The sequence below is a fragment of the Austrofundulus limnaeus genome, unplaced genomic scaffold (genome assembly GCF_001266775.1).
Source record: "Austrofundulus limnaeus strain Quisiro unplaced genomic scaffold, Austrofundulus_limnaeus-1.0 Scaffold147, whole genome shotgun sequence".
NCBI classification, from domain to species: Eukaryota; Metazoa; Chordata; class Actinopteri; order Cyprinodontiformes; family Rivulidae; genus Austrofundulus; species Austrofundulus limnaeus.
Window position 1 is genome coordinate 999,397 of NW_013952549.1, and position 10,782 is coordinate 1,010,178.

General features: G+C 42.0%; 2 protein-coding genes across 2 annotated transcripts in view; both read right to left on the bottom strand.

The window, feature by feature from the left end:
• trabd (TraB domain containing) overlaps nucleotides 1-1,502 on the bottom strand; it is a 6,223-nt gene extending 4,721 nt beyond the window's left edge. The window contains exons 1-3 of the mRNA XM_014016564.1: nucleotides 1,425-1,502; nucleotides 867-913; nucleotides 526-592 (exon numbers count right to left, since the gene is read on the bottom strand). Of these exons, the coding sequence (XP_013872018.1) occupies nucleotides 526-592; nucleotides 867-890 (91 nt within the window). The 5' untranslated portion in view covers nucleotides 891-913; nucleotides 1,425-1,502. The remainder of the gene's footprint in view (nucleotides 1-525; nucleotides 593-866; nucleotides 914-1,424) is intronic.
• A 41-nt stretch (nucleotides 1,503-1,543) lies between these two features.
• Nucleotides 1,544-10,115, bottom strand: panx2 (pannexin 2). The gene is made up of 6 exons (XM_014016565.1): nucleotides 10,034-10,115; nucleotides 7,151-7,779; nucleotides 4,943-6,057; nucleotides 4,604-4,739; nucleotides 3,480-3,665; nucleotides 1,544-3,376 (listed from the first exon to the last, which is right to left on the bottom strand). The coding sequence occupies exons 2-6, from the start codon at nucleotides 7,377-7,379 to the stop codon at nucleotides 3,063-3,065; spliced, it is 1,980 nt and encodes a 659-aa protein (XP_013872019.1). The 5' UTR covers nucleotides 7,380-7,779; nucleotides 10,034-10,115; the 3' UTR covers nucleotides 1,544-3,062.
• Nucleotides 10,116-10,782: the final 667 nt, after the last annotated feature.

Consider the following 10,782-nt stretch of genomic DNA (forward strand, 5'->3'; position numbering starts at 1 on the left):
TTTAAACTCTGCACAAGAGAAGGTGAGAAAAACAGGCACATTTGTCTGACACAAAAGCATCCACCCCCCTATGAGAGATGCATTTCTCTTTAGAAAATTATTCAAATATTTCTACAGAAAATAACGTGTGATGATAAACATACTTTTGTGAAAACCTTTTAATAAGTATTCAAATAAAGTCAGACAAGTTAATTACAAAAAAGTAGCCATTTATGATTATTTGTATCAGTTTTCAYGCAGGTAAAAATGGGTGTTGATTGACTCAAGATGCATCACAGACTTTTTCGTTTTTACAAAACAGTTTAGTTAAAGTAAAAATAGCTTGATAGCATGCTACAGTTTTAACACAAGATGAAATTTAAGCAAAATTAAAACTGAAGTCATGCTTATCGCCACACAGATCATTACACAACATGCAGTCACGTCTTTTAAAAAGGTTATCACGTCATCCCCRGGGCTCTGATGCAATCCAGAACACTTTACACAACATCTTTAAAAGAGTGCGAGAATATAACCACAGCATACCAAGTCCTGGAGGTATACAAGGAGGGTTCTCCTCGGCATGGTCCCCTGGTGGGCCGACAGACTCGTTCTGAGGAACGTCACACCAGCAGACAATATTAAACACTTTAGGCATGTTCAGCTTTGTTTTGAGATTAGGAGATTAATCCAGAACTAAGTCTCTCTGTCTTGAGAAAGACTGGATATCTGCTGATCATTTGTGATTAAGAAAGAACATCTTAGCGTCTCAGGCTGAAAAATTCTGCTCCTCTATGATACTTACAAAATAATAATAATAATAATAATAATAATAATAATAATTTATGGCTTTATTATTAACTTCACAAAAACGTGCTTCTCCTTACCTCTGAATTGTTGTCTTGGTCCATGTTGATGTTTGAAGAGCTAAACACTGAGTGGGGAACAGAGAACAGAGTAAATATTGATCCACACCTGGTACACAGTGAGGCGTTCACTGACAGCCGGACATTCTTTGACTGCTGACGTTGCTTGTTGAGCAACAGCAATAACTACCCGGCTTGGCTAAAGGAAAGCTTAGTTGAAACGCAGTAATTATCACTGATCTACACGCTAAATCTAATCGACAACGTTATCTCCTACGACGCCATTGCACTACCGCTGAATGTTGGAAGGCTGACAGCTAATGAAAAAGTAAACTGCTCGAAAGAAAAGTCTGGAAACCAGTTAAATGTTACTACCAGCTGTGGCACAAGTGAACTGACTAGTACGGTTTCTGCGGCTAACCCAAGCTAATGTTAGCTAGCTACTCCCACCTCCCAAAAAAAAGTAAAATTATAAATAGAGAAAATAAAATAACTTCACCATGAATTCTGCKGTTTTGTAAAACGCGATGTCAAGTGACGAAAATGATAAATGTGCAAAAATAAACGCGTTTTACTTACACAGTCAGCCGGCTTATCGGACTGCTCTTCGCCAATGCAACAGCGAAAGCAGTGCTCGCTTACTGACCGCCGCGGTGCATTCTGGTACATGTAGTCATTGACTTCCAGTCCACTGCAGGTTTAGTTTTRTAGAGAAAACGTGTTTAATTTATTGGTACTACAGCAGTTCACAGGTTACAATCAAAGTCTGTACTCAGAGTGTTCACTAGCATTCAGACTATCAGAGTTTTCCTCAAAAAAATAAAATTAAATAAAAAATAAACAGCTCTAATATGAAAACCAACACAGAAAATGAGTTTTAGGCAGAGCTGTGTTGCAACGTGCTCACACACTCACTAGTGCTACTAGTTTTAAAGTGCTTGAGGATGCATTCAGTGTGCTTGAGTATTATTACAAGGGGATTTTGAGGCAGCGTTAGAAGTTGGTTGGAGTGAAAAGAGTGCTGTTTTGTCACTGTGTTCAATGCCCTCAAAGTAAAAATGACTCAGGTATGTTTAGACCTAAGTATCCTGTAACAACACTATTAATATTTTCCATAACAGATGTCATGTTGACGTGTCAGTAAATACTTCCTTTATTGAAGTTCCTGTAATCTTGTGCAGAAATTTATTTGGAGAAACTCTTTCACCTAGTCCCTTGTTCGCACTGTTTTACATAAAAAGTAATATTTTAAGTATTGTGATGGTTTTTCTACAAATATCAGCCCTAAAATTCTACTTGTGTCGTGTGATTTTTKTTTACAGAAATAACTGTAGATTGCGTGTCAGAAAGACATAATCAAAAAGCTTAGTCATCTCACTGAACTCTTGAATGAGGAACAGTTCAACATCTCGTTCTCTTAGAGACGTTCTCCAAACTGCGTTGAAGCTCCTTCTTGTCTCACAATTAAATGTGCCTTTTTAATAATCAGGTGYACATATAGTCAAGTATCCATAGCAATGATGAAATGATAGTGAAAAGCCACACAAYTGTATATTTTAAATATCCCACATACAGTGACTACAGATGTAAAGCATTTAGTGAAGAATGATGTTCAAAGCGCATACATTATTGCCACAAATATATTGTGATCTTTTGCATAATAACTGTGCAGATCTCAACAACTGTATTGCATGAGCTACCGTTCTACTTGGCTATAGTGGGATAAAGGGACAAAGCGTTATCATGTGTTTAAAGWACATTTTGTCTGAAGCCAGAATGCGGTCCTCCTTGTAATAACGCATAAATAAGGTGTCTACCACTTTTTGATTCTCATTCATTATTCTCCTGTCATTCCTGTRTAGCTGTTTGACCCTGCACTGTAGCACCCTGTTGAATTAAATCACTGCTGGTTTCATTGGTGCGTGATCAGCTAAACAAGCCACACACACAGCCATCCTGAGACGTGAACGAGACATCATTTCCTACAGAAATACATTGGTCAGAACTAGCAAATAACACACCTTATACATTTTCTGTTATGAAAGTTGTTGTTTTTTTCCAACCATTGTTCATTCTTTTTTCTTACTGTTGGATTTCCGCCTGTCAGTCAGCCTAACCCATAATAAAAGAAGTGTGCGAGTTATTACGAAGGGGGAAGAGACTGTTTTGTGGGGTTTGATTGACATTGCAGTCGTGATTGTAGAGTCCAGGTCTTCTTTAACATTCTCCAGCAGCAATGAGCTCCCCAGGTCTTTCCGTCAGCCTGGCCCTCCTGTTTTCTGCATCCTCTTCTTCTTCAAAAAGAGTGTGATGAATGCTGAGCAGCTGGTGTGTGGGGGCTTTGGTCAGGGGTGGTGGCTGAGGCGCTGGGTTTTCTGTTTGGGTGAGGGGCTCCATTTGATGAGGGGAGGACTTGGGACTGAGTGGATCCTCACTAGAGGGAGGGTTTGGGCTCACTCCGTTCACATATGTGGTGGTGGGCAGTGTAGAAAAGGCAGTGTTGGTTGACTCCGGAGAGCAAATCTTTGCCTCTGAAAACACATGAATCACAGAGAGATTTTAAAAAGTGTCACAATTTAAAAAAAAATAATGATACAATGGCCAAAAAGTAGTAGGTAAAAATAATATATTTACCTGTTATTGGACAAGACACGTGAACAATAGTGTGTGTGCCTTCAAGGTAAACTGTATCCATGTTGTGCTCTGATGTTATAGGTTCTGTGATTACAGCCTCCACCTTGGGTTTACGATTTGTCAACATATACGGGTGAACGTCCAGGGAGAAGTTTCGCGCGTGCTTTTTCTCCATCGTACCTGAGTCTGTAAATTAAAAAGAAAAACAAATCTTTCAGAGTCGCAGGAAGGCAAGATCATCCACACAAAAGTGTACTAAAAACTGTCTGCCACTCAATTTTTTTTATTGTAGCGTAAGAAAAACATAACCAGAATTGAAAGTCGGAATAAATTTGCAGAAAACCAGTTTAGTCTCTTCTAAAACGCTTTATTAAAAAAGACTCCATTCAATTAGCTCACAGCCTGTCAACCAGGCAGGGCCTGTGAGTTTGAGGCCTTGGGTTTTATCAGAAAARTAAACTAATAACAAACCCTCTCAGCTGCTGTTCAGGCAGCTCTAAAAAGAATAATGTCGAATCACCCCCATAAAGTCACATGTAAACCTAACTTCCTGGTCACACCCCAGGGGGCGGTACCTTTTACGTCAGACATTGGAATGTAAAACATGCTTTATTTATGCAGAAAGAAGGGCCTCATATCGACAAGACACACTGACTCTGTTTAAAGCATTTGACTGAAAATCCAAGACTGGATCTTAAATTTAGTTAATAATACACAAAATTTCCTTCGGTAGGTTTAGAAAAATGTCATAACTTTTTGCAGCAGTTTACTCTATTTGTAAGTTACTAAAACATCAGGCACTGTGTGAAGAGTTATCTAGAGTTCATTTTGAAATTAAGGGCCTAGAACACATATTGCTCACTTTTTCATGCCAGAGTTTTACACTAAAATCATCTCACATCAATAAATGGCACGAGCTGGAAAAGAACAGCAGCAATGTGAGAAAAAAAATACTCTCATAAGGTCATTTAAACCTATTTTTGTAAAAAAAACATACAAACAATTATATAAAATCAAAGTTTCCTAGAATTTAGATAATCAGAATTAACATAACATAATCATTGTATTATAATATACTGTAAATGTGTTTCTAATAAAAATGCCAAACACAGAGTTTTGCAGACCTTTTGTGGCAGGGTGTTGTGTGCTTTTGCTATCCAAAAGTGGTGCTATAAGGCTGTCTGCCACAGTTTTGCGTCTCAGCGGTTTGGGTTTTTCAGGCTTGGTGTTGTTTTCCAGACGTGTCAGGGTAAGTGGTTCCTTCACAAGAGAAAGAGAGCAAAAACACAATTGTGTTACAGTTTGACTGGACATAAGCAACAGTTAAAGCAGTGCGTCATTTGAAAATCCTAAATTGCAACAAAAGTGAGCAATAGCTGGGCTTGTATTGAGAATTTTCATCATCATTAATGTTTGCTGAAGGCTGAGTCACAACAGATTATAGTGAAATGATTCTGCCAAACCTTAAATGACTGAGGAAGAGGGTTTGACGTCGGTATCCATTTCATCTTCTTCCGAGGCCTTTTGATAACCAGCGGCTCCCCGGCCATCTCTCCCACTGCGAGATCAGAAGGATCTAAGTTGGGATCGATTGTTTGTATCCCAGACTCCCTCACAGTGGGCGTGGCATCGTGGTTGGACTGTGCGAGCGCAGCCAGCAGCTGCCTGACCACGTTATCGTACATGAGGTCGCTCTCGTTGGTGATGAAGTCCAGCCGGTTCAGAGACTTGATGTGATCCCTGTTCTCGTTGCAGAACATAGCCAGGATGTTGATGTCGCAGAACGGGGACTTCTGCCAGCGCCTGCGCGTTTTGATCCCGACTTTATTCAGCTTGTCGAACACAAAGTTGGACTTGCGCACCACGAACAGATGCAGCATGTTGAGCAGGATGATGAAGTTCATGGTGCAGAGCAGAGCTATGTCCACTGCGGCCATGATGCGCTGCAGCTGCACGGCGGGAAGCTTACAGTTGACCCTGAGTTTCAGCTCCAGATAGCTGCTAATGTCTGGGGGCTCGCCCAGCGCACAGGTGAACTCGTTCTGCCTCTGGCGGGCGTAGTAGGCGCTCAGGTAGGAAATGGGGATAGAACTGAGGCAGATGATAGCCATATGCCGAGCCAGGTAAATCTTAGCCAAAAAGTTACTTTGGCCCCGCCTCTCCAGGTACTTCTCAAACAGATTCTGCTCAGGGCTCTTCTCTTTCTCTGCATTTTCTATGATCTCCCTCCTCTCCCGCTCAGTTATGCCAGGCCCTTTAGACTGGATCTGCTTCTCGATCTTAGGGGCCCGGCCCTCCGCAGCTCGGTGATAGCAGTTATCTATCTCTTGAAGCAGGAAATTGAGCTCCGAGGTGAGCCGCGTGGAGGCGAGGAACTCCCAGCCCAAAGCGGGGATGTACATGATTCCAGCGAACGCCAGCAGGGCRTAGGGAAGGAACTTGTGCTCAAACAGAGAAGGCCAAAGGTGAGGCTCCACGCCAGGGATAGCATCGCGAAGCTCCGTCCAGCAGTAGCCTCTCGCATACAGTGCCTGGTCTCGGGTGAAGTTGTGTGGTGTGTAACAGTAGATAGATTCCTCTGCAGAAAGCACAGAAAGAAATAAACAACCAGGCTTTTCATCATTTCTGACAAAATTGTTTCAAGTTATAGGTTAGTCAAATTTACAGAGATTACAGTTCAATGTGGTAGTAGCTTACTTGGAGTATGACATCAGCATATGTTTGACCAAAACATACACTTCCATCATTTCTTAATATAAGATGATCTTAGTCTAAATCTCAAAAGAGGATACTATTTTCTATTTTTTATTTTTTATTTGTCTCTGTTTTGTAATTTTGAGTACCTTAAAGTTGTTCTTTCTGAAATGATAACATCAGTCAGTGGTGAAGAGGAAGTAAGAACATCCCTTCCTGTCAAACTTGATCGCTGCACTTTGTTGTTCTTTTTACGCAGGAGCRTTTTGTTCATGTGAGTTCAGATCTGTGACATCTACACTTAGTAAAACAGTAGAGTAATTTGGGTCTGGTAGAGTTTTTTTTTAGTTGTAGCAATGCTTTTTGGCAATAAGTATTGCAGGGACCTGATGGCTCATCCCACAAATGCATATTCCTTACAAATGTGGCACCATTTAAAAGGAAAATGAACAGATTTACTGCCAAGAAGCATTGTAACATCTAAGAAAAAAAATTACCAAACACAAATGTCCTTACTTATTGTGCTAAGTATGTGATCAGAAAATAAATAACCTTGTTCTGCTTCTACAAATAAAATAAAAAGCCTACATCGATTTGCTGCTTAAGTTAAACACTGCCTCGTACCTGACTGAACACTGCAGCTGAAATCTTGACTCCTCAACAAGCTAATTTATCTCATATATTCCAGCCTTACTCTTCATTACCTATAAACCCATCAGTCCATCCCAAACTTAATGTTTCTTCAAATTTCTGTTCATTCCATTCATTTCTCTTTTCCTTCCCTGTGCATCTTTTTTAAATGTCAGGTGTTGAAAAACCTCCCTGAACAAGCAACAAAGAATTGTGCGACCATTGTTTTTGCAGCAAATGACACAAAAGACAAGAGTAAATGTCAAATCTGACCCTTCTTAGTTGCTCAAACAGCTGTTGTATTGTTTATGAACCCCCCTTCCCCCTCTGGTGGCCGAGCCCCTCACCTGCAAAGTTCCTTGTGAAGACGAGGGTGACCAGCAGGATGGGGATGATGACTGTCCCGATAGTGACCACGCGGTCGAAGGGCAGCTCCAGTTTCAGCTGCACCATCAGGCCGGCCAGGGCCCCTCCCTTCTCGTCCTGAGAGGAGCCCGGCAAGATGAGCTCCTTCAGCTTCTCGCCCGCGAGCAGTGCCGTGGCCATGTCTAAGTTCTGGTCGAGGATGTTCTGCATGCGGAACACAAAGGGGTGGACTCTACAACCCCCCGCTGGGACAGAGGCGAGACAGGACTCTCCCTGCTGGGGTCAGATTCTCATCAGAACAGCGTGGAGCCGACATGCAAGCAGGAAGGCGTGGCCAGACGCAGCCCCGCTCTACATACGGGAGACAGTAGTGGGTCGCAGAGCTCTGAGGGCTTCTCCTGCAGCTCAGCAGACACGGCGTTTAGAAGTCCTCGTTTCTCCGAGCCCGGCCTGTTTGCATCTCTGAGACTGGTCTCAGTCCAAAAGCTCTGTGTGTGGCAGGTTGAGGAATGAGCTGAGTTTAGGAGGTGTTCTTGTTCGTCCAGGACAGAGTGGCTGAAGGCTGAGGAGTCGATACATGAGCTTCGTTAAGGAGAAGGTATCGCTGATCCTTTTATGAAAGATAAATGACAAGTTAGGAACAGAAAAGTTATAAATGTGCTGCACAGAGAGCTCAAATATGTTTATCTTGCTGAACAAACAGCACTGAACAAAAGGTTCGAGCAGTCTTTTATTATGTTTATGGTATGTTTTGCTGTGTTATGGTATGTTTTTTTAAATTATGCTCCTAATATGTCTTGAATGTGTTGCAGAAATTAAAATATCAGATATGAATAACCTCCTGAACTCGAGACATGAAGCCACACAAACTACAAAATGTCAACTTAGTTTGCATAGATTTTTAGGCACTTTGTTTATCATCTTGACAGACACGGTTTGTGGCTGTTTCTTTAGTTGAATCTATGAAAAATACTAAAGATAAAATGTTKGTGCCTTCACTCAAAAAAACAGATGYGTTAAATTCATTTAACCAGTRTRTCAACAATTTCCACTCAACTGAATTGAGTAAAAGTAATGTAACTTTTACATTTTCTTTGAAAAGTTACATTTACTCAACTCAGTTGATGTAACTTAAGTAAATCCAACAATCTGTTTTGTGAGTGTATATTTGCAGGCAGCGAGCTCCCAGCTGAAAACTTAAAGTTAAAACTTTTCCAAAGTCCTGTATAATTAAAAGAAATCATGTTGTCTAATAATTTCCTCTTAAAAACTATAATAACAAAAACTTCTAAGGTACTGTCTTGTTAAAAATATGTTTGCCCTCAATACACCACGAATACAGGGCAAGTTTACTCTGTGGGACCTGTGCAAATAAAGGAAACCGAAATATGACTCAGTTTACTCTGTGACACCAACACTGACATCATACCTTCATCCTCTGCTCCCCTCTACACTACGTATGCAAATAACCCCTGAGGGACAGAATGTTCACACAGACAGGTGACCTCAGGCATTTATCAATGAAATCAGTCGAAAATTCACATCTTAACTGTCTAACTGAATAAGCACGATAAAAACCTGCAGCATGGATCTGTTGCATGCTCACTTCACATGAAGGTTACATGAACGTCCTTTATGAGTGCGTCCCTCCCTGTCCTTTACCCTCCAACTCTTTTTCCACCTTCATCTCCCTTTTGGTCTTATTCTACTGGAAGCACAGCTCATATAAGATCCTGAAAAACCCAGGCTTTCTATTCTCAGACTGTAACATATATTTAATAACTCTGAGAGGAGACTCTTAAGTCGGTGCTTTCAGTAGTGAGGGAAGCAATTAGTSCACTCCAGTCAGATTTAAAGCACACATGATGAGAGAGGAACCCTTCGCAGCATCAACTGAGCACTTTAATTCAGACATGTAGCAATTACTGCTCCTTAAATAGAGAACAAAACGTTCTTGCTTTTTTTTGGGGGGGGGGGGGATAACAATGCATATCACTTTTCCATCTCAGCACACAGGCTGGTCATCACCAACTTCATCATCATCCTAAAAAAGATTGCCTCCAGGATGATCAGAGGCTAGGAAAAGTTTGCATAATTTAGATTTAAAGGAGCAGGACCAGGTTTTAGGAGCAGCACTGTTGTCTGGGCTCCAGCCTGACTGATTATGTCCCCCCTCAGCTGGGTGATGGTGTTTGCACGAGGACTCCCACATTCTTTGGCTGCTCAGTGTCCCGCCTGGCTCTGACCAGTGCAGCCAGCTGTGGAGATGAGGAGCTGTGGGCTTTAGGACTGAAGCTGCAGGACAAGGAGCTCCATTCAATTATTAATTAGATGATGGCAGAGGAGGAGAGAAGTTTCAGGAGGGAAAATGCCACTTGTTCTCTGGCGCACAGAGCAAATCGGATCGGACTGGKGTATAATCCAATGAGAACAAAACCAAGAATCCCCCTTTGTTCTTTTTTTGTTCCCTCCCCCTCACCCCCACAAAAATGTTTTATGAAAGGATCATCATGTCCTGTAAGGTTGGACTCTTCACTGCTGTCTTCTGTAGAGGTCCATCAGTTCAGGATGCAAGGAGGGAGGTGGGTGGGGGGATCCAGTGATCACATCGCTCCAGCTGCCGGGAGATGACGAGATGTTTCAGCACCTGAGCGGCGGACAGCTCCCAGAAAAGCCGGCAGCGAGCAGCTGAGCATCAAGCGCATCGATTCCCTGTCTGACTCAGAAAGTGTGTGTGATGCTCAGCTCCCGTCTGTCTAAACTAGCTCAGGTTAACCAACACACACACCTGCATTTGTTCAGCATGATGCCATGTGCAGGCAGGGAGAAGATGGAAAGAAAAAATAAAATAAGAATCCACTCACCGCGTCTCGCAGCTTCTCCCGGCGCGGAAGGAGTTAATCTGCAGTGCGGGCGAGCAGCTACAGCATCCGAGCTCACCGGTTTGTTCCGCCTTTTCTTCCACCCGCTCACCCTCCCTCAGAGCCTCTCCTCTCCAATCCCCTCCTCCTCCTCCTCCTCCTCCTCCTCAGAAACAGAAGATGTCAGAATCCTGTCGCTCCGAGCATCAGCTGTTCCCAGTTATTTCCACCAGGAGCATTTTATAAATCATATCCCCCCCACATTACAGCATCAAGCTTCCTTTACTCAAGTGTTTTGTTAAGTTTTTGGATCAGCCCCCTGGACTGGCTCCATATGCAGACCGGCTCAGATTAYACAACCAAACTACAAGGCATTCTTCATTCATAGGTTCATCCAACGTGTCCATCATGTGGATATGGAGGGCTGGCCACAAAAGGATGCAAACAAGGAATGGAAAAAAATAGCTGTCTATCAAACCTACTGACTGTGACAAGAATCTTTTATTTTTGCCTGTGGACAATTCAAGACATGAAAACTCCTGCGGAGTTATGATTTATTTACACAAGTTAGTGCGTAGCAGTAAAATACAGTAAAGGCCTCGTGTGTTGAAAGAAGCTAAAGCTAGTTTGTAAAGACATAAGTCATTAATTTGGTTGCATCTAATCACAAAATGGAAGTGAAACAAAACAAAACCAGGAGACAAGAATCTGACCAGAGACTGAATAAAACTGCTGGATATATATATATATAT